Genomic DNA, 24,900 nt, shown 5'->3' on the forward strand with positions numbered 1-24,900 from the left:
CTATTGGACAATGGTCACCGCAATGCTCAGTATCACATGGCATTGTGCTTTGCAATCTGATTCAAAATATTATTCATTTAGAATGCCACCCCAACACATACAAGTACAGTAAGCACCAACAAACCCATGTTGCAGTACTCTACAACACACATGCCTTGCGTTGCAGGCTGTTCAAAAAATGTTCAATGTTCAGCTTTTCATCCATTGTGGTGTATTGGCAGCCCATTTAACATCAACAGCTTGCTTTAGGCCCCTTTCACACGAATGGTCGGGTCCGCCTGTCCGTTTTTCAGACTAACCCGACTGGACCCTCCATTCTACTCTATGGGTAGTCGGATGTAAACGGACTTGTGCCCATTTACAGATTCGATCCAGCAAAAGCAAATGGAAAGGGGATCCATTCCCCTCCATCTGCCCGGATTGGAGGGCAGTTGGGTGTAAACAGACAGCTAGTTAATTTACATCCGACTGCCCATAGAAGAGAGCGGGCTGTGTGCTGTCATCCAGCAGCTCAGAACAGCTCAGCACAGCAGGGGATCTGCGGATGGATCCCCTACTGAGCAAAACCGGACCTGGCCCATGTGAAAGGGGCCTTATGCAATGCATGTTAATGCAAGAAATATGGCTTGGTAATGTGCACGTGGTAACTCACCAAAAGGCACCACAAATGTCTGAAAAGGCTCTTAAAGTAAATTTGTTTTGCCCTACATGTTCTTCTTCCACATTAGGTCCTAGTAGTAGGCCTGGATTTTACAATAGGCACTGTAGGCACATGCCTGCAGGAGCCCTTCTTAGAGGGGGGCCTGTGAGGGGAGAGAGGTTGGGGGTGCAAGCAGCTGCAGGCAGTTTAGTTATGCTACTGCAACTGGTTTCGGTGGCTCCCAGGTGGTCTGAATGGCCACTTCAGTATATTCACAAGGGCCCAGGACCTGTAACATGGAAGAACTTTTTTTTCTACATCGGCTCGCAGGCAGATTTGCACAAGCTGCCAGTGCCGCATTTGCTAATAATTTATAGTTCCGGATCACATTCCCTGTTGGCAGAGTGACATCACTTACATCTACTTCTTCACTGCCTGCCTGGTTGGAAGGTGGCATATGGCAGGCATCACATCATCAGTGCAGCAGGCAGCTGTCAGTGTGAAGTGAACCCCCATGCACATGAGTACACTGAGTGAAGGATCCTCCATCCATCAATTCTGCAGAGAATTCTCAGAAAAAGTACAGTACAGTCAGTAAAAGAGATACACAGCAAAGTGTATGTGTCTTGCCCCAGTGCAATGCCCTGGTTGTTGCCCATGATGAATTAGGCCCCTGTCACATTAGTGCCCCACAGTGCAAGGGGACCTCTGTGGACTCTGATGTAAAGGGGAACTCTGATGTAAGAGGACTCACTACGAACCCTGAAGGGGAATGCTGCTGACTGTGATGTAAGGGGGGGGGCTTTGGTGACCAGAAACCACTTTACATCATGGTCCGCAGTGCCCCCCCTTACATCAGAGTTCCTCTTTACATTTGAGAGCCTATAGCCTCCTGAGCTGTAATTCCAGCCCTGACTAGTAGGTCTTTTATATTTAACCACTTCCCCGCCACCCTTTAGCAGAAATACTGCTACGGGGCGGCAGGGCTGCGCAAAATCACATATATACATGGTTTGCATTTCCGGGTAGGGAGCGCGCGTGTTGCCCTACCCAGGGATGTATCTACCGTGTGGCAAACAAGGCGTTTGCCTAGGGTGGCAATTTTTAGGGGGGTTGCACCGCCCACCGGAAGAAGGGATCTTTTGAGCAGTGGCCGCCATCAGAGGGGTACCTTCGGTACTTTTGCAGTGGCCCAGACAGCAGGAGAATCGATGTGGGGGAAGGCTCTCCCTCCAGCAGCGGATGTGCCAGGACCAGGGGACAGCCTGGAGCAGGGAGATGAAAGAGCCCGGAGGAGGTGAGCTTTGTAGTGTTCTGTGGGATCTCCCTGCCTCCCTACCTACACTGACAGATTGTATGGGACTGCACACACCTCCCCCCCACCTCCTGCTGCCTGGAGATCAGCAGCCCTTGGAGGAGGTGTGTGTGTGGTACAGTCCCATATGATCTGAGAAAGGGAGAGAGAGAGGGAAGAGAGAGGGGAGAGAGGGAAGAGAGAGTAGAGAGGGGGAAGAGAGAGAGGGAAGAGGGATGACAGAGGGGGGGGAGGGAGAGAGAGGGGAGAGAGAGAGGGGGGGAAGAGATAGGGAAGAGAAGGAGAGGGAAGAGAGAGAGAGGGGGGAAGAGAGAGGGAGAGGGAAGGAAGAGAGGGGCGAAGAGAGAGAGAGAGGAAAAAGAGAGAGCGGAGAAGAGAGAGGAAAAAGAGGGGGGAGAGAGGAAAGAGAGGGGGGAAGAGAGGGGGGGAGAGAGAGAGAGGAAAAAGAGAGGGGGGGAAGAGAGCGAGAGGAAAAAGAGAGGGGGGGAAGAGAGCGAGAGGAAAAAGAGAGAGGGGGGAGAAAGAGAGAGGAAAAAGAGAGAGGGGGGAAGAGAGAGAGAGGAAAAAGAGAGGGGGGAAGAGAGAGAGAGGAAAAAGAGAGAGGGGAGAGAAAGAGAGAGGAAAAAGAGAGAGGGGGAAGAGAGAGAGAGGAAAAAGAGAGAGGGGGAAGAGAGAGAGAGGAAAAAGAGAGAGGGGGAAGAGAGAGAGAGGAAAAAGAGAGGGGGGAAGAGAGAGAGAGAAGAAAGAGAGGGGGGGGAGAGAGAGGGGGGAGAGACAGAGAGACGAGGAGAGAGAGAGGAGGACGAAAGAGGGAAGAGGGGGGAGAGAGAGAGCGGGGAAGAGAGGGGGGAGAGAGAGAGGGAAGATGTCAGGGTCCTGTCCACGGCAGAAGTTCTGGAAGATCTGGCATTTCTGCCAGTACCCTGCATGGCTGCAGAAGCACGCATTAGCCTCAGTTTGGTGCCAGATGGATGGCCTTTATAAGGAGGCTCATCACTTCCTGAAGTTGCTGGATGATCTCTAGCTCCCCGTGCCCTGTTCCTGTTTTCTGTGATTGTGACCTGTGATTTCCTGATACCGACTCGGCTTGCTCCTGGACCTGTCTACTCTAAATTACCCCTGATTTGACCTCAGCCTGGCTTACGGATACTCTCTCTCTTGCTCCTCTGTGTATGACCTTGGCTATCCCATCTGACTACGTCTGCTCTGATTCCCACCCGATACCTGATCTTGGCTTGAACCGACTACCCAGTAAACATCTAAATCCCGGAATGGCTTGCATACCACTCACAGGCACCTCCTGTCTGCAGACCTATCTCCGTGCACCAGCTGTGCTTCTGAGTGGACCACCAACCAGCACTCCTACAGGCGACCTGTGCAACTTTGGGCCTGACTCCCGCTGTCCCACTCTCAGGGGAGTCCAGGAACTTAGCCGCAAGGGAAGCCCTCTCTCCATTGGCCTCCATCACCATGTACATGATAGAAGAGAGGGAGAAAGGGAGGGAGAGAGAGAGAGAGAGGGGAGAGAGAGAGGGGGAGAAAGAGGGAAGGGAGAGAGAGAAGAGAAAGAAAGGGAGAGAGAGAGAATCATATATACAGGTGAAACTCAAAAAATTAGAATATCGTGCAAAAGTTCATTTATTTCAGTAATGCAACTTAAAAGGTGAAACTAATATATGAGATAGACTCATTACATGCAAAGCAAGATAGTTCAAGCCGTGATTTGTCATAATTGTGATGATTATGGCTTATAGCTCATGAAAACCCCAAATCCACAATCTCAGAAAATTAGAATATTACATGCAATCAATAAAACAAGGATTGTACATAGAACAATATCGGACCTCTGAAAAGTATAAGCATGCATATGTACTCAGTACTTGGTTTGGGCCCCTTTTGCAGCAATTACTGCCTCAATGCAGCATGGCATGGAAGCTATCAGCCTGTGGCACTGCTGAGGTATTATGGAAGACCAGGATGCTTCAATAGCGGCCTTCAGCTCTTCTGCATTGTTCGGTCTCATGTCTCTCATCTTTCTCTTGGCAATGCCCCATAGATTCTCTATGGGGTTCAGGTCAGGCGAGTTTGCTGGCCAATCAAGCACAGTAATCCCACGGTCGTTGAACCAGGTTTTGGTGCTTTTGGCAGTGTGTCTACAAGTGCCAAGTCCTGCTGGAAAATGAAGTCAGCATCCCCATAAAGCTCGTCTGCGGAAGGAAGCATGAAGTGCTCCAAAATCTCCTTGTAGGCGTCTGCGTTGACCCTGGACTTAATGAAGCACAGTGGACCAACACCAGCAGATGACAAGGCTTCCCATATCAACACAGACTGTGCAAACTTCACACTGGACTTCAAGCATCTTGCAGTGTGTGCCTCTCCATTCTTCCTCCATACTCTGGGTCCTTGGTTTCCAAATGAGATGCAAAAGTTGCTCTCATCAGAAAAGAGGACTTTGGACCACTGAGCAACAGACCAGGTCTGTTTTTCTTTAGCCCAGGTAAGACGCTTCTGACGTTGTTTGTTGTTCAGGAGCGGCTTGACATTTGAAGCCCATGTCCAGGATCCGTCTGTGTGTGGTGGCTCTTGATGCACTGACTCCAGCCTCAGTCCACTCCTTGTGAAAGTCCCCAACACTTTTGAATGGCCTTTTCCTGACAATCCTCTCCAAGCTGTGGTCATCCCTACTGCTTGTGCACCTTTTTCTTCCACACTTTTCCCTTCCACATAACTTTCTATTAATGTGCTTTGATACAGCACTTTGGGAACATCCAGCTTCTTTTGCAATTACCTTTTGAGGCTTTCCCTCCTTATGGAGGGTGTCAATGTTGGTTTTCTGCACAACTGTCAGGTCAGCAGTCTTTCCCATGATTGTGATTCCTACTGAACCAGACTGAGAGACCATTTAAAGACTCAGGAACCCTTTGCAGGTGTTATGGCTTAATTAGCTGATTAGAGTGGGACACTTTGAGCCTAGAATATTGCACCTTTTCACAATAGTCTAATTTTTTGAGATTGTGGATTTGGGGTTTTCATGAGCTGTAAGCCATAATCATCACAATTATGACAAATCACGGCTTGAACTATCTTGCTTTGCATGTAATGAGTCTATCTCATATATTAGTTTCACCTTTTAAGTTGCATTACTGAAATAAATGAACTTTTGCACAATATTCTAATTTTTTGAGTTTCACCTGTAAATCCACGAATGCCAGATAACCTATATTCTGTTTTTATGCATTAAAAGTAAAAATTGGGTCTTTTAAAAAAAAATTTGCGTTTTAAAAATCGATGCGCGAGTAGTTTGGGACATAATAAATTGCAGCACCCACCATTTTATTTACTTGGGTGTCTGCTTTAACAAAATATATAATGTCTGGGGGTTCAAAGTAATTTCCTAGCAAAAAATACTGATTTTCTCATTTGAACAAAAAATGTCAGAAAAAACTTGGTCTTCAGGTGGTTAGAAGAGAGAGTGATGTGTGGCCAGGGCGGACTGACCATTTGGAAACTCGGGCACTGCCCGAGGGCCCGGGGTCAGTAGGGGGCCCCATGAGATGCCTCTGGTACCTTTTTCATAGGCTTTTTTGAGTTTGGGCAAGGACACAGGGGCCCCATGATCTCCTATTGCCCGGGGGCCCCATGAGTTATCAGTCCGCCCCTGTGTGTGGCATAAACTTCTAATGATGGGCATAAAATATCCCCTGTCCCCCAAAATGACTCCTTTTTGGAAAGTAGACACCCCAAACTTTTTGCCGAGAGGTATGCTGAGTCAGAAGAATTTTTTTTTTTAAAAATGACAAAAAAACCCAAAAAACATTTTTACAAAAAATTGTCACTTAAATGGTTTATTGCTCACACGCCATGGGTACATGTGGTATTATTCCTCCAAATACATTTTTCTACTTCTCCCAAGTATGGGGATACCACATGTGAAAGACTTTTTGTTAGTCTAGCGGCGTGCAGGACCCCAAAATCCAATAAGCACCTTCAGACTTTTAAAGGGCTTTATCTCCTCATTACACTTCCTGACTACCTATCACAGTTTCAGGGGCCCTGAAATGCCAGAACAGTACCAACCCCCCCCCCCAAAAAAAAAATTACCCATTTTTGGAAAGTAGACATCCCAAGGAATTTGATAAAAAGCATGGTGAGTATTTTGCACATCTTGTTTGTTGCCACAAATTTTTTGAAAATGAACACAGAAAACAAAAACAACATATATATTTTTTCTTTCCTTTTTTTTTCAAAACCTTGTAAGAAAGAATGAGATCTGCAAAATACTTGTGCCTCTTATTAAATTCCTTGGGGGTTCTACTTTTCAAAAAGGGGTAATTTAGGGGGGGGGGGTGGTTGGTGCTATCCTGGCATTTCAGAGTCTCCGAAACTGTGAAATGTATGGCAAAATTTGAGTTTATTGGATAGTTTTTATAACAGAAATTTTATTTCTTTATTTATTTTTATAAATAAATCCCAGAAATGAGAAAATATCGTTTTTTTACAAAAAAAATTGGTCCTTTTTTGTTTATAGCGCAAAAAATAAAAACCTAGAGGTGATCAAATACCACCAAAAGAAAGCTTTATTTGTGTGAAAAACATACATTTTGTTTGAGTACAGCATTGCATGAATGTGCAATTACCAACTGAAAATGTGCAGTGCTGTTTAGCAAAAAAAAATGGCGTAAATTCCAGTATCTATACCATAGTTTGTAGACGCTATAACTTTCACACAAAGTAATCAATATACACTTATTGGGATTTTTTTTTACCAAAAACATGTAGCAAAATACATTTTGGCCTAAATTTATGACGAAATTTGGGTTTATAGGATATTTTTTATAACAGAAATGAGAAAACATCATGTTTTCAAAATTTTCGGTACTTTTGTTTATAGCGCAAAAAAATAAAAAACCCAGAGGTGATCAAATACCACCAAAAGAAAGATCTATTTGTGTGAAAAAAATACATAAATTTCGTTTGGGCACAGCATTGCATGACCTGTTGAAACAGCACAGCGCCATAACACAAAAAATGCAAAAAGTAAAAACTGCAGAGGTGATCAAATACCACCAAAAGAAAGCTTTATTTGTGGGGAAAAAGGACACACATTTCATTTTGGTGCAGTGTTGCATGACCACACAATCGTCAGTTAAAGTGTTGCAAAAAATGGCCTGGTCAGGAAGGGGGGTAAATCTTCCGGAGGGCAAGTGGTTAAACCAATCTTGGTGTGATCTGCTGCTTTGGGGGGCCAGGGGGCGAAATTTGGGGTCTCTCTCCATGAAGAGATGTTGTTCATCCCTTGTGAAAGCAATAAAGTAAATTTAAAAAAAATAAAGGCACAGTGTAAAAATAAATAAAGTGGCTTAGTGGTTAGCACGTCTCCCTTACAGTAAATGGGTCATGGGTTTGATACCCGACCATGGCGCCTCCTGCATGGAGTTAGCATGTTCTCCCTGTGCTTGCGTGGGTTTCCTCTGGGTACTCCGGTTTCCTCCCACACTCCAAAGACATGCTGGTAGGTTAATTGGATCCTGTCTAAATTGGCCCTAATATATGTATGTATAAATGTGAGTTAGTGACCTTAGATTGTACACCCCTTGAGGGTTAGGGACTGATGTGAATGTTCAATATATATATGTGTAAAGCGCTGTGTAAATGGATAGCGCTATATAAGTACCTGAAATAAATTTAAATAAAATAATAATTGAAAAAATAAAGATTTAAAGTGCCCCTATCCATCTCACAAAGATGAACACGCACGACAGTTCCAATAATTTTCTAGCAAAAAAAAAAATGCTGATTTTTTACATGCGTGAGAAAAATATCAGGATTGACCTGGGGGGGTCAAGTAGTTAACGTAGATGCATTTATTACATTTTTGCAAAATATAGGCTATGACAGACATAGGCATATGGAAGACAGCTGACTAGATAATATCAGAATAAATACAAAGCCTGCATGTTCTGTGTATATTAGTGAACAGCACTCTACCATGGTGGAATAGTAACAGGCTCCCGGAAATTGGTCCACAATTATGCAGAGCACTCAGCTCTGAGCCTCCTATATCAGATGGGGGCGCGCCCTCTGGTGCCCCATCCACGTACTGCACAACCATATTTCACGTCCTCGCACAGCTCTCCGCGACTTCCGTGCATAGGACAAGCCTGCTTGCTGGGCGGAAGTGAGCCTTGACACGACATTTCCTGTCAGGAAGTTCGCAGAGGAACTGCTGTAGTTCACTATAGGCAGTCGGCCACGAGCATTCACGAACTGGTAGACTATATTTCCCAGAAGCCGTGTCGGTAATTTGCGCAGGCGCAGTGTAGAGTTCATCTGTCAGTGAAAGAAAACTGCCTGGAAAGGGTTTCTTCAGCCGGTGTGTGAAAGAGAAGCCGTGTTTCTTCGGTTTGTAGTGTCGGCTACATTTGTCAGCCATGTCCCGGCAAGCTAACAGAGGAACGGAGAGCAAGAAGATGGTGAGCGGGCTGGGTATGATGGTCTTACACTGCCTGGGCCCATACATAGAGCTCATAGCACTGCACAGTCTGGTCTTGTACTTAGGGTTGTTACCTCATCCCTTTAAAACTGAACACATATTAATTACACAGGTTCTGGGGCTAATTTAAAGCAAATAAAGCACTGAGTTTAATTGTGACCGTAATCAGCCACAGAACCTGTGTAATTAATGTGTGTTCAAGTGTAAAGGGATGAGGTAACAACCCTACTTATACTGAGCCCATGGATAGGACTCCTGGCACTGCACAGGGTGATCATAGGGCTCATAGCACATTGACCATTCACGGTTAAGGCTCCTCTCATTACCTGACCACTCTTTTAGGGGCCATACTATAAGGAATGACAGAGTGGAATGCCCATAGACTTTAACAGGGCAGTGAAATGCCCATAGACTATAACAGGGCAGTGAAATGCCCATAGACTATAACAGGGCAGTGAAATGCCCATAGACTATAACAGGGCAGTGAAATGCCCATAGACTATAACAGGGCAGTGAAATGCCCATAGACTATAACAGGGCAGTGAAATGCCCATAGACTATAACAGGGCAGTGAAATGCCCATAGACTATAACAGGGCAGTGAAATGCCCATAGACTATAACAGGGCAGTGAAATGCCCATAGTCTTTAACAGGGCAGTGGGATGCCCATAGACTATAACAGGGCAGTGGAATGCCCAAAAACAATAACATAACAGAAGGGAATTCCCATAGACTAAAACTGAGCAGTGGGATGCCCATAGACAATAATGGAACAGAAGGGAATGCTCATAGACTATAACAGGGCAGTGGAATGCCCATAGACAATAATATGACAGAAGGGAATGCCCATAGACTATAACAGGGCAGTGGAATGCCCAAAAACAATAACATAACAGAAGGGAATGCCCATAGACTAAAACTGAGCAGTGGAATGCCCATAGACAATAATATGACAGAAGGGAATGCCCATAGACTATAACAGGGCATTGGAATGCCCATAAACAATAACATAACAGAAGGGAATGCCCATAGACTAAAACAGAGCAGTGGGATGTCCATAGACAATAATGGAACAGAAGGGAATGGCCATAGACTATAACAGGGCAGTGGGATGCCCATAGACAATAATGGAACAGAAGGGAATGCCCATAGACTTTAACAGGGCAGTGGGATGCCCATAGACAATAATGGAGTCAGAAGCATTAGACATGTCACATGAATCCTTAGCAGACATACTCTCCAAGTTCAATGCTGATGTTACAAATTGAGGTTAAGTTGGATTGTTAAAAGTGATCAATGTTCCTCCTGCGCTATAAACTGCCCAACCCGGAATTCAGGTGGAAACAGCAAATTTAACTATTCCCCTTGATTTTTTTTAGCTGTATTTCACAAAAGATCTGTATGTATTGATTGTGGATCAAAGCAATTTATCTGCACAACAATTTATCGCTGCCAACCCAAATTCAAACCTTGCCAGACCATTCGCATGGAAACCCATTATGGTTTGTTTTTTTTTTGGCCTAACCCTCAACATGGGCATTACTAAAAAAAAATGAATTGCGGTTGTATTGGTCCGCAGACCCGATTCATCACATGCCCGTGTTCTCTGCTGCCATGGCCAGGCATAGATATGAGAGTATGTGTTTTATGCATTTCAACGACAATACACTCTGTCGTCCTCGGGGTGACCCTGAATTTGACCGGTTCCACAAATTTCAGCCCCTCGCAAATCACCGTAACCAAAAATTTGGTTGTCTATGCTCCCCAGCAAAACATCTGCGTTGATTAGTCCCTCATTAATTTTTCTGGCCACCTTGCATTCAAACAACTTCTCCCCAGCAAGTGTGCCAGATGTGGGGTCAAGAAGTAGAAGACCTGTGAGAGAGCAACAGGCTGTACTTATAAGTTTCGGATTTATGAGGGAAAAGATAGTCACGTGGAGCCCCCCGGATGCCCAGACTACATGGAGAGCAGTGGCAAGATAGTTCGGGACTTGGTGTCATCTTTTTTCCGTATGGGGTACCACTTACACCTGGACAATATTATTCAAGCGTGCCACTATTTAGACATTTGTACAATCTTGGAACTGTCGCATGTGGCACCATGCGACCTAATGTGTGCCCACCATTAGAAGTGGGTGAAAAAAAAGAACATAGCATACAGTATATACCCAACAAGGATCAGCGATGTACTGGTAAATCACTGGAGTTTGCATGGTTATACCAGGATGATGCCTACAGCTGCAGTCATCATCCTCATATAATTTTTTCAGCCGGCGATCGGCTTTCATGTAAAAGCAATCCTAGTGGCTAATTGGCTGTAGGATTGCTTTTACAAGCAGCGGGAGATGATCCTCCTCCCCCGCTGCCTTCCACGGCCTTCTCTGGCAGTCCCCTGCCATCGAGGGAACCTGAAAATGCAGCCGCTGTTTCTGCCAGCTGATCATAGAGCTGATTAGAGACCAAAACTGGGAAAGCATCTGATCATACCGATCTTGGTGAGATTAGATAATGTAAGGGCAGAGGAGATATCTAGAGTCTGATAGACCCCAGATTTCTCAGAAAACAATATGACAATGCCCATTGAAGTTATAGGGGATATTTGCATTCCCTGTGATGGCATTAAAAGTGGTAAAAAAAAAAAAATTAAAGTGACAGTGTAAAAATATTTTAAAAAATCAAAATAACAAAAAAAAAAACACCTCGCCCCCCACGCGCCCACACCTGTGTGTACGAGCATTGACCCTGTGCCGGTATGTAAACAGCAGTTGCACAATACATCTGAAGTATTGCCGTGAACGTCAGATCAAGGACAGTAATTCTAACACTAGACATCCTCTGTAAATCTAAAATGGTAGCTTGTAAAGGCTTTTAAAACATTGCCTGCGGATATTAAAAATGTATGCCGTTTTCACCATTGCACGGGGCATGCTCAGTTTTAAATCATGTTATGTTTGGTATCTCTTTACTCGGCATACCATTATCTTTTATATTTTACCAAATAATTGGGCAATATATTGTGTTTTTGTGCATTAAAAGTAAAGTTTTTTTGGTTTTTTTTTAATTTGCTTTTGGAAAATCGCTGCTCAAGTACTATGTGACAAAGAATTGTAGCACCCACCATTTTATTCACTAGGGTGTCTGCTTTACTATATATATATATATATATATATATATATATATATATATATATATATATATATATATATATATAATGTTTGGGGGTTTAAATTAATTTCGTAGCAAAAAATACACATTTTTTTTCATGTGGACAAAGTGTCAGAAAAGGCTTGGTCTTCAGTTGGTTAGAAGAGTGAGTGATGTGTGGCATAAACTTCTAATGCTGGGCATAGAATGCCCCCACCCCCCGAAACGACTGCTTTTTGGAAAGTAGACACCCCAAACTATTTGCTGAGAGGCATGTTGAATCAATAGAAGAACTTATTTTTTTATCACAAGTTTTTGGAAAATGACAAAATAACATTTTTTTTTTTTATGCCATGAGCATATGTGGAATTCCTCCCCAAAATACATTCTGCTACTTCTCCTGAGTATGGGGATACCACATGTGAGAGACTTTTTGGCAGTCTAGCCAAATACAGGACCCCAAAATCCAATAAGCACCTTCAGGCTTTTAAAGAGCTTTATTTCCTCATTACACTTCCTGAATACCTATCACAGTTTCAGAGGCCCTGAAATGCCAGGATTGCACCTAGCCTCCCCAAATGACTCCTTTTTGGAAAGTAGACACTCTGATAAGAAGCATGGTGAGTATTTGCAGATCTCATTTGTTGCCAAAAGTTTTTGGAAAATTAATAAAAAAACAAAAACATGTTTTTTCTTTTCTCTTTTTTATATTTCAAAACCTTGTGAGAAAAAATTAGATCTGCAAAATACTTACCATGCCTCTTTTTAAATTTCTTGGGGTGTCTACTTTCCAAAAAGGGGTCCTTTGGGAGGGGGTTGGTTCTATCCTGACATTTCAGGGCCTCCGAAACTGTGATAGGTAGTGAGGAAGTGAAATGAGGAAGTTGCGCACCTTCAGGCTTTCAAAGTGGTCATTGGATTTCAGGCTCCTGTATGTGGCTAGGCTCCCAAAAACTCTCACACATGTGGTATACCCATACTACTCGGCAGAAGTAGCAGAATGTATTTTGGGATGTAATTCCACATATATCCATGGCTTGTGCGAGAAATAATCATTTAAATGACAACTTTGTGTAAGTCATTTTCCAGAAACTTGTGGGAAAAAAATAAATTTTCCATGGACTCAATATACCTCTCAGCAGATACATTAGAGTGTCTACTTTCCAAAAAGGGGTCATTTGGGGGTGTTTGTACTATCCTGGTATTTTAGCACCTCAAGAAATGTGATAGGCAGGCAGAAAGTAAAAGCTGTGTAAATTCCATTATCTATACCATAGTTTGTAGATGCTATAACTCACACAAAGCAATCAATATACACTTATTGGGATTTTTTTTTTTTACCAAAAACATGTAGCAGAATACGTTTTGGCCTAAATTTTTAACTAACTTTGAGTTTACTATATATTTGTTATAGCCGAAAGTAAAAAATATTGTTTTTCTTCAAAATGTTTGGTCTTTTTTTGTTTATAGCGCAAAAAATAAAAAGCACACAGATGACCAAATACCAGAGAAAGAAAGCTCTATTTGTGTTAAAAAGGACATAATTTCGTTTGGGTGCAGCATTGCATGACCGCGCAATTATCAGTTGAATTAGTGCAGCGCCGAGTAGCAAAAAGAGGCCAGGTCAGGAAGGGGGGGGGGGGGGGGGGGTAAATCCTCAGGAGGACAAGTGGATAATTTATATATACATATGATGGGAAGCAAAACATAAACTCATTTGCAGACAAATCTGAGAAACAGCAATTGCACTTTTCTCACAGGTGTTCACCAAGTAGAGTATCAGATTGTAAAATTAAAATCATTTGAAATTATAGCTGTTTTCTATGGAATGACAAAAGAGAATGCACATAGAGTATAATGGGAACCAAGATGTGACCTGGAGTCAGAACCATTCAACATTCCAAATAAACACTTAACACACATACTCTCCAAATTCAGTGGTGATGTTTAAAATTGAGATTAAGCTGTCTATAGAATGCCAAAAGTCATTTTCCAACTGTCAAAAAAACCTGTCATTTTCCAAGTGTCATTTTCCAAGTGTCAAAAAATAGCTGCCATTTTCAACTGTCAAAAAAAACCCTGCCATTTTCCAGCTGCCAAAAAATAACGGTCATTTTCCAACGGTCATTTTCCAACGGTCATTTTCCAACGGTCATTTTCCAACGGTCATTTTCCAACGGTCATTTTCCAACGGTCATTTTCCAACGGTCATTTTCCAACGGTCATTTTCCAACGGTCATTTTCCAACTGCCAAAAAATAACTGCCATTTTCCAACTGCCATTTTCCAACTGCCATTTTCCAACTGCCATTTTCCAACTGCCATTTTCCAACTGCCAAAAAATAACTGTCATTATCCAACTGTCATTATCCAACTGTCATTTTCCAACTGTCATTATCCAACTGTCATTTTCCAACTGTCATTATCCAACTGTCATTTTCCAACTGTCATTTTCCAACTGTCATTTTCCAACTGTCATTTTCCAACTGTCATTTTCCAACTGTCATTTTCCAACTGTCATTTTCCAACTGTCATTTTCCAACTGTCATTTTCCAACTGTCATTTTCCAACTGTCATTTTCCAACTGTCAAAAAATAACTGCCATTTTCCAACTGCCATTTTCCAACTGCCATTTTCCAACTGCCATTTTCCAACTGTCATTTTCCAACTGTCATTTTCCAACGGTCATTTTCCAACGGTCATTTTCCAACTGCCAAAAAATAACTGCCATTTTCCAACTGCCATTTTCCAACTGCCATTTTCCAACTGCCATTTTCCAACTGCCATTTTCCAACTGCCATTTTCCAACTGCCAAAAAATAACTGTCATTATCCAACTGTCATTATCCAACTGTCATTTTCCAACTGTCATTATCCAACTGTCATTTTCCAACTGTCATTATCCAACTGTCATTTTCCAACTGTCATTTTCCAACTGTCATTTTCCAACTGTCATTTTCCAACTGTCATTTTCCAACTGTCATTTTCCAACTGTCATTTTCCAACTGTCATTTTCCAACTGTCATTTTCCAACTGTCATTTTCCAACTGTCATTTTCCAACTGTCAAAAAATAACTGCCATTTTCCAACTGCCATTTTCCAACTGCCATTTTCCAACTGCCATTTTCCAACTGTCATTTTCCAACTGTCATTTTCCAACTGTCATTTTCCAACTGTCATTTTCCAACTGTCATTTTCCAACTGTCATTTTCCAACTGTCATTTTCCAACTGTCATTTTCCAACTGTCATTTTCCAACTGTCATTTTCCAACTGTCATTTTCCAACTGTCAAAAAATAACTGCCATTTTCCAACTGCCATTTTCCAACTGCCATTTTCCAACTGCCATTTTCCAACTGCCATTTTCCAACTGTCATTTTCCAACTGTCATTTTCCAACTGTCAAAAAATAACTGTCATTTTCCAACTGTCATTTTCCAACTGTCATTTTCCAACTGTCATTTTCCAACTGTCATTTTCCAACTGTCATTTTCCAACTGTCATTTTCCAACTGTCATTTTCCAACTGTCATTTTCCAACTGTCATTTTCCAACTGTCAAAAAATAACTGCCATTTTCCAGCTGCCATTTTCCAACTGCCATTTTCCAACTGTCATTTTCCAACTGCCATAAAATAACTGTCATTTTCCAACTGCCATTTTCCAACTGCCATTTTCCAACTGCCAAAAAATAACTCATTTTCCAACTGTCATTTTCCAACTGTCATTTTCCAACTGTCATTTTCCAACTGTCATTTTCCAACTGTCATTTTCCAACTGTCATTTTCCAACTGCCAAAAAATAACTGCCATTTTCCAACTGCCATTTTCCAACTGCCATTTTCCAACTGCCATAAAATAACTCATTTTCCAACTGTCATTTTCCAACTGCCATTTTCCAACTGCCATTTTCCAACTGCCATTTTCCAACTGTCAAAAAATAACTGTCATTTTCCAACTGTCAAAAAATAACTGTCATTTTCCAACTGTCATTTTCCAACTGCCATTTTCCAACTGCCATTTTCCAACTGCCATTTTCCAACTGTCAAAAAATAACTGCCATTTTCCAACTGTCATTTTCCAACTGTCATTTTCCAACTGTCATTTTCCAACTGTCATTTTCCAACTGTCATTTTCCAACTGTCAAAAAAAAACTGCCATTTTCCAACTGCCATTTTCCAACTGCCATTTTCCAACTGCCATTTTCCAACTGCCATTTTCCAACTGCCATTTTCCAACTGCCATTTTCCAACTGCCAAAAAATAACTGCCATTTTCCAACTGCCAAAAAATAACTGCCATTTTCCAACTGCCATTTTCCAACTGCCATTTTCCAACTGCCATTTTCCAACTGCCAAAAAATAACTGCCATTTTCCAACTGCCAAAAAATAACTGCCATTTTCCAACTGCCATTTTCCAACTGCCATTTTCCAACTGCCATTTTCCAACTGCCATTTTCCAACTGCCATTTTCCAACTGCCATTTTCCAACTGTCAAAAAATAACTGCCATTTTCCAACTGCCATTTTCCAACTGCCATTTTCCAACTGCCAAAAAATAACTGCCATTTTCCAACTGCCATTTTCCAACTGCCATTTTCCAACTGCCATTTTCCAACTGTCAAAAAATAACTGCCATTTTCCAACTGCCATTTTCCAACTGCCATTTTCCCACTGCCATTTTCCAACTGCCATTTTCCAACTGCCAAAAAATAACTGCCATTTTCCAACTGCCATTTTCCAACTGCCATTTTCCAACTGCCATTTTCCAACTGCCAAAAAATAACTGTCATTTTCCAACTGTCATTTTCCAACTGTCATTTTCCAACTGTCATTTTCCAACTGTCATTTTCCAACTGCCAAAAAATAACTGTCATTTTCCAACTGTCATTTTCCAACTGTCATTTTCCAACTGCCATTTTCCAACTGCCAAAAAATAACTGCCATTTTCCAACTGCCATTTTCCAACTGCCATTTTCCAACTGCCATTTTCCAACTGCCAAAAAATAACTGTCATTTTCCAACTGTCATTTTCCAACTGTCATTTTCCAACTGTCATTTTCCAACTGTCATTTTCCAACTGTCAAAAAATAACTGCCATTTTCCAATTGTCATTTTCCAATTGTCATTTTCCAACTGCCATTTTCCAACTGCCATTTTCCAACTGTCAAAAAATAACTGTCATTTTCCAACTGTCATTTTCCAACTGTCATTTTCCAACTGCCATTTTCCAACTGCCAAAAAATAACTGCCATTTTCCAACTGCCATTTTCCAACTGCCATTTTCCAACTGCCATAAAATAACTCATTTTCCAACTGTCATTTTCCAACTGTCATTTTCCAACTGTCATTTTCCAACTGTCATTTTCCAACTGCCATTTTCCAACTGCCAAAAAATAACTGCCATTTTCCAACTGCCATTTTCCAACTGCCATTTTCCAACTGCCATTTTCCAACTGCCATTTTCCAACTGCCATTTTCCAACTGCCATTTTCCAACTGTCAAAAAATAACTGCCATTTTCCAACTGCCATTTTCCAACTGCCATTTTCCAACTGCCATTTTCCAACTGCCATTTTCCAACTGCCATTTTCCAACTGCCATTTTCCAACTGCCAAAAAATAACTGTCATTTTCCAACTGTCATTTTCCAACTGTCATTTTCCAACTGTCATTTTCCAACTGTCATTTTCCAACTGTCATTTTCCAACTGTCATTTTCCAACTGTCATTTTCCAACTGTCATTTTCCAACTGTCATTTTCCAACTGTCATTTTCCAACTGTCATTTTCCAACTGTCATTTTCCAACTGTCAAAAAATAACTGCCATTTTCCAACTGCCATTTTCCAACTGCCATTTTCCAACTGCCATTTTCCAACTGCCAAAAAATAACTGCCATTTTCCAACTGCCATTTTCCAACTGCCATTTTCCAACTGCCATTTTCCAACTGCCATTTTCCAACTGCCATTTTCCAACTGTCAAAAAATAACTGCCATTTTCCAACTGCCATTTTCCAACTGCCATTTTCCAACTGCCAAAAAATAACTGCCATTTTCCAACTGCCATTTTCCAACTGCCATTTTCCAACTGCCATTTTCCAACTGCCAAAAAATAACTGTCATTTTCCAACTGTCATTTTCCAACTGTCATTTTCCAACTGCCATTTTCCAACTGCCAAAAAATAACTGCCATTTTCCAACTGCCATTTTCCAACTGCCATTTTCCAACTGCCATTTTCCAACTGCCATTTTCCAACTGCCATTTTCCAACTGCCATTTTCCAACTGTCAAAAAATAACTCATTTTCCAACTGTCATTTTCCAACTGTCATTTTCCAACTGTCATTTTCCAACTGTCATTTTCCAACTGTCATTTTCCAACTGTCATTTTCCAACTGTCATTTTCCAACTGTCATTTTCCAACTGTCATTTTCCAACTGTCATTTTCCAACTGTCAAAAAATAACTGCCATTTTCCAACTGTCATTTTCCAACTGTCATTTTCCAACTGCCATTTTCCAACTGTCATTTTCCAACTGTCAAAAAATAACTGTCATTTTCCAACTGTCATTTTCCAACTGTCATTTTCCAACTGTCATTTTCCAACTGTCATTTTCCAACTGTCAAAAAATAACTGTCATTTTCCAACTGTCATTTTCCAACTGCCATTTTCCAACTGCCATTTTCCAACTGTCAAAAAATAACTGCCATTTTCCAACTGTCAAAAAATAACTGCCATTTTCCAACTGCCATTTTCCAACTGCCATTTTCCAACTGTCATTTTCCAACTGTCATTTTCCAACTGTCATTTTCCAACTGTCATTTTCCAACTGTCATTTTCCAACTGTCATTTTCCAACTGTCATTAAATAACTGCCATTTTCCAACTGTCAAAAAATAACTGCCATTTTGCAACTGTCAAAAAATAACTGCCATTTTGCAACTGTCAAAAAATAACTGCCATTTTGCAACTGTCAAAAAATAACTGCCATTTTGCAACTGTCAAAAAATAACTGCCATTTTGCAACTGTCAAAAAATAACTGCCATTTTGCAACTGTCAAAAAATAACTGCCATTTTGCAACTGTCAAAAAATAACTGCCATTTTGCAACTGTCAAAAAATAACTGCCATTTTCCAACTGTCAAAAAATAACTGCCATTTTCCAACTGTCAAAAAATAACTGCCATTTTCCAACTGTCAAAAAATAACTGCCATTTTCCAACTGTCAAAAAATAACTGCCATTTTCCAACTGTCAAAAAATAACTGCCATTTTCCAACTGTCAAAAAATAACTGCCATTTTCCAACTGTCAAAAAATAACTGCCATTTTCCAACTGTCAAAAAATAACTGCCATTTTCCAACTGTCAAATTCTTAGCAGACATACTCTCCACATTCACGTGGCAATGTTTAAAGTTGTTATCAAGCAGGATTATCATTGTTTTTATGAAATGACGAAGGTGAATGACAGAAGAGAATGCCCATAGCATATAATGGAAAACAAAATCTAAACTCATTTGCAAGCAAATCTGAGAAACGTAGCAATGTCACCTTCCCACAGGTGTTCCCCAAGTGCAGTAGCAGATTGTAAGAATAAATTCTTTGGAATTCTAGCAGTTTTCTATGGACTGACAAAGGTGAATGACAGAAGAGAATGTCCATACAGTATAATGGGAAGCAATGTTGTGACTTGACATCAGAACCATTACACATATTAAATACATTATTAGCCAGCATACTCTCCAAGTTCAGTGGTGATGTTTAACCAATTCAATACCGGGCAATTTTACACCTTCCTGCCCAGGCCATTTTTCAGGTTTCAGCGCTCTCACACTTTGAATGACAATTGCGTCATACAACACTGTACCCAAACTAAAATTTTATCATTTTCTTCACACAACTAGAGCTTTCTTTTGGTGGTATTTAATCACCACTGGGGTTTTTATTTTTTGCTAAGCTAGCAAAAAAAGACCAAAAAGTTTGAAAAAAAAACACGTTTTTCTTTGTTTCTGTTATAAAAGTTTACAAATAAATAATTGTTCTTCATAAATTTAGGCCAAGATATATTCTGCTACATGTCTTTGGTGAAAATAACCCAAATTAGGATGTATAATTTAGTTTGTAGGAAAGTTATAGAGTTCACAAACTATGGTATAGATCTGAATATTGATCAATCCTGAAGTACTGACAGCCAATCTAATTTCTTGAGGTTCAAGAATGTCAGAATAGTACAGATATCCCCAAATGACCCCTTTTTGTAACGTAGACAGTCCGACCTACTTCATAAGAGGCATGGCGAGTTTTTTGAAGTTGTATTTTTTTTGTCATTTTTCGGAAAATGAAAAAAATTATTTTCACTTTTTTTTTTATATACTGTCACCAGACAATATATATATATATATATATATATATATATATATATATATATATATATATATATATATATATATATATATATAATTTTTTTTAATTTCTCTTTATTTTTTTATTTTTTATTACATTTTTTTTTTTCTTTTTAAGATTTTTTTTTCATATTTTACTATGACCAAAGTAGTACAATGTTACCATAGTAACATTGTACTACTTTGGGGAAGTGATCAGTATTTTTTTTTTTTTTTTAACACAGTTTGCTTATTGCAAAGAATTACTTTGCTATAAGCAAGCATTTACCTGAATGAAATCGATTCATTCAGGTTTTTTTTTTTTTTTTGTGCTTAGCTGTGATTTGGCCACAGCTAATCACATGAGATTTGCATGTGATTGCTGTGACCATTCACAGCTAGGCACTAGTATACAATGGATGGCATGAATGAAGCCATCCATTGTATACAACTGTCATGTGACCTGCAGTGATTGGTCACAGCAGGTCACATGGTACCGGCAACAGGGGCCAGTACTCAGATCTGTCATCTGCCGTGTCCGAGGTATACGGCCGGTGACAGATTGCGCCGCTGCGCAGCTCTGCAACCGCGCGAACTGCGCATGTGCGGGAGGACGCCAAATGGCGTACACCCCGGAAAGGTAATGCATTTTTGCAGCCGCCAAACGGCTATAGGCTGGGCGGCAAATGGTTGAAGTTGAGATTAAGTTCACACTACATGCAGTCCAGTGCAGGTTTTTTTCCGGCATCAAAAACTCATTGATAGTAGGTCACAATGTTTCTAATGGCATAGTTCACACCAGTGCAGTCAGTTCCAGTGCGTTCCAGTAAAAAAAAAAAATGCTGCATTTTTTTCTGCACTGAACTGTACTGGAACGTAGTGAAACACACCAAAAGCGCACTGAAACACACATGTCCTTATTTAAGCTGAAGAAAAAGAGGGGAAAATGCACCGTAACTCATCAAAAATGCACCTGGGCTGCGTTTCTATGGTGTGAACCAGCCCTAAGTGGGATTATTCTAGTTTTCTTGTAGAGTATGTTGGCTAAGGATTTATTGGATATGTCTAATGGTTCTGATGTCAAGTCACGTAGTACTTCCCATTATAGCAGCATTCCATTCTGTCGTTTACCTTTGTCTTTCCGCTATAACCCAAGATCATTTCAATATCACAATCTGCCACTCTACTTAACCTTCATCTTGTGTTAGTTTCCTGTTACCATCTCTTATGTTAATGGGTCGGTTTTGACCCGTCTCTTAAATCAGCTGTAAAATACACTAAAAACCATTATCTATCATCCAGTTTGTTTCTCATCTCTTGGCTACCTTGTTAGGCTTCCTTATCCATGAAAATATTGGTTTTAATATTTTTGGTGTGGGCCCCTGGGCCTTTTTTTTTTGTCAGTATACCCCTCGATTTCAATTAAAAATGAACCTCAAAAGAATCATATAAATAAATAAAAGGTTGTTATGTCACCTGACTATTACTGAGGGGATTTAGAACACCTCTCTGAAATAAATTTGTTTTGTTTATTTTTTCATTTTAATATTATTAACTATAGTAATATCTATGGTGTTACGGGTCAATTTTGACCCATATATATAATTACTTCAAAAAGGCAAAAAAGTCTCTCTTTTTTTTCCAGCAATAGAACTTTAATACAAACACAAAATGAAAAACAGAACAGGTGTGTGTGTGTATGTGTATATATCTATATATATATATATATATATATATATATATCTATCTATCTCAAAATATAGATTTGCAAGGTCAAACATACAACAACCAATCAAGCAAATCAAACCAATAGAAATCAATTGGAACAAGTAATTACTTGTTCCAACACTAATAAAAAACAAAATCAGAGTAAAAGTCTGTGTACAAGAACATGTGTGTGTTTAGATGCATGTGTGGCAAAAAGTGACACTTTTAGTGTGTTCTGTGCAGAGATATTTGTTGCAGTTGAAGCACAGTACATTTGTCTTTCTGTCCTTACTGCTTGGGTAGACCTGACACCTCTTTCTTTTAGAATCAGGTGGCCTGAGTGGGGTTGTGGCTGTTGTGGATGATATTGAGGCAGGGCTGGCTGAGGAGGATGCTGGTGTGGACAAAGCGCTAGATGGACCTGTCTGACCAAGACTGCAGCATCTGGGTCTCGGGGCACCCGTTCCCTTCGCTCAATGTGTGGTTTGACAAGGGAATTTCCCAGCTCCTCAAGAAAAATTCTCTGCATGTTTTTTTGGTTGAGTTCCATCCTTGGTGGATGTGGGTCCACAACACAAATGCATTATATGCAGACACATCAAGGATGTTGTAAAACACAACCATCTCCTGGTCATTCGCTGGCAAGTGTAAGTGGCAGTCAGCTTGCCCAGGTTATCCACTCCTCCTTTGTTTTTGTTATAGTGGAGGATAATTGTGGGCTTTTTGTCACTTCCCGATGACACAGCTGCATCTTTGTGAAGAGTAGACCTAAGTATCACATTCCGGTTTTTTTTTAACAATATGAGACAACAGTGGTGGTGTCTGTAAAAGCAAACTTTGTGGACAGTGCAGCCCTGTCCTTCACCTGCAAGATTTCAGTAGGCAGCTCAGGTTTATTTTCTTCACTGTGCCCACCATGGTAAGTTTCCTCCTGAGAAGTTCTTGTCCAAGGTCATAGCTGGTAAAAAAAATTGTCACAAGTAATATTGTGACCCTGCAGTCCAGTAGTCATATCGAGGACCACATGTTTTCCTTGTTTTTTCTCAGGGATACCACTTGCAGCTTTGCCTGTGTAAATCTGTACATTCCAGGCATAGCTGGTTTTTGCATCACAGGCTGCCCAGATTTTTATGCCGTACTTCCCTGGCTTACTGGGTATGTATTGCCGGAAGGGGCATTTTCCTCGGAAAGGGACAAGACGTTCATCCACTGTCACCTCTGGCCCAGGGTTGAACATCAGTGGAAGGAGCTGCACCCATCTCTCTCAGACATCCATGATGGGGGCAAGCTTGTCTTGCTCTGGTATCTCTGTTGTCAAATCTGAGGACTCTTGATATCATTTGAAAGGTCTGAAGTGACATTGTTGCCCGGAAAATATTTCTGCCTGTCGATGCGTCCCACAGACTATCAGTGGCCTCATTGCAGGATCTGTACACTCCAGCAAGAAGAAGAACCCCAATATAGGCATCCAGGTATTCCTCATCAATGTCTTTCCACATGCTGCCATGGACTTTTTTTCCTTCAAGGTTTGTCATAGCAATGATGACTTTTTAGTGACAATGGCATAAATAGCTCAAAACATGTCTTGATGTCACTGACTCTGTGATTCCAGGGGTCATTTTGATGACATTTGCAGCAACTGCCCTGCCATGTACATCAGGAGGTACTGAGCTCCAACAGATCTTACCATTTTTGGACTTGAATATGTCAGTGTGCTGGTTGACAGTGAACTTAGGGGCGGTTTCGACCCAGTTATAAAAATAAGATTATAAAGCAATAATTAGAGCCAAAACTGAAATCATAAGTTCACTGTCAACCAGCACACTGACAGCCAGCTCCTCTCCCAATCATGTGAGCTTTAGGGGATTCTCATTTTGCCTTGTTTTCCAGTATACCTGCACAAAAACAAAACAAACAAAGACGGGCATGTCCACACATGTGAGACCAATTCAGTATAGAATTGGTGACTTGTAGAGTGCACATCTCCAATTTGTAGCATGCAAAAATGAGAAGAAGATTTTCATTGAGCCAAGTTCTGGATAATATTTTTGGTGAAAATGAGGGAGAGGACACAGAGGGGAATAGTGATTTGGATGAGCAGGTTTCTGAGGAGGAAGAAAATGTGGAGTATCATCCAGAAGACACAGACACATCTGATGAGTCTGATGAGGAGGCGACCGGTGCTGAAGCTGCTCCCACTTAAATATTCAAGTCCAAAAATGGTAAGATCTGTTGGAGCTCAGTACCTCCTGATGTACATGGCAGGGCAGTTGCTGCAAATGTCATCAAAATGACCCCTGGAATCACAGAGTCAGTGACATCAAGACATGTTTTGAGCTATTTATGCCATTGTCACTAAAAAGTCATCATTGCTATGACAAACCTTGAAGGAAAAAAAGTCCATGGCAGCATGTGGAAAGACATTGATGAGGAATACCTGGATGCCTATATTGGGGTTCTTCTTCTTGCTGGAGTGTACAGATCCTGCAATGAGGCCACTGATAGTCTGTGGGACGCATCGACAGGCAGAAATATTTTCCGGGCAACAATGTCACTTCAGACCTTTCAAATGATATCAAGAGTCCTCAGATTTGACAACAGAGATACCAGAGCAAGACAAGCTTGCCCCCATCATGGATGTCTGAGAGAGATGGGTGCAGCTCCTTCCACTGATGTTCAACCCTGGGCCAGAGGTGACAGTGGATGAACGTCTTGTCCCTTTCCGAGGAAAATGCCCCTTCCGGCAATACATACCCAGTAAGCCAGGGAAGTACGGCATAAAAATCTGGGCAGCCTGTGATGCAAAAACCAGCTATGCCTGGAATCTACAGATTTACACAGGCAAAGCTGCAAGTGGTATCCCTGAGAAAAAACAAGGAAAACATGTGGTCCTCGATATGACTACTGGACTGCAGGGTCACAATATTACTTGTGACAATTTTTTTTACCAGCTATGACCTTGGACAAGAACTTCTCAGGAGGAAACTTACCAACTTAACAACACAAATTTCAATTTGAGCATTTTATAATTTAGTGAAAACGATTTTTTTTGTATTTTGTTGAAATAGAGGTTCCTGACAAAGTCATAAAGCCTTGATGCAATAAACAAATTTATATGGTTATTTTATGCATTTAAAACCTAAAAAAGGGTCAGTGCCGACCCTAACACAAGAGGAAGGTTAAGGAAAACCTGTGCTAAAGTTAAATTGTGACAAATGTGGTACAGATTTGT

General features: G+C 41.0%; 1 protein-coding gene across 1 annotated transcript in view; it reads left to right on the plus strand.

The window, feature by feature from the left end:
• Positions 1-8,216: 8,216 nt before the first annotated feature.
• TRAPPC3 (trafficking protein particle complex subunit 3) overlaps positions 8,217-24,900 on the plus strand; it is a 62,895-nt gene continuing 46,211 nt past the window's right edge. Inside the window, exon 1 of the mRNA XM_089689648.1 lies at positions 8,217-8,428. Within this exon, the coding sequence (XP_089545774.1) occupies positions 8,387-8,428 (42 nt within the window). The 5' untranslated portion in view covers positions 8,217-8,386. The remainder of the gene's footprint in view (positions 8,429-24,900) is intronic.

The sequence above is a fragment of the Staurois parvus genome, unplaced genomic scaffold (assembly GCF_062004578.1).
Source record: "Staurois parvus isolate SC_StPar_1 unplaced genomic scaffold, SC_StPar_1.0 ptg000488l, whole genome shotgun sequence".
Taxonomy (NCBI): domain Eukaryota; kingdom Metazoa; phylum Chordata; class Amphibia; order Anura; family Ranidae; genus Staurois; species Staurois parvus.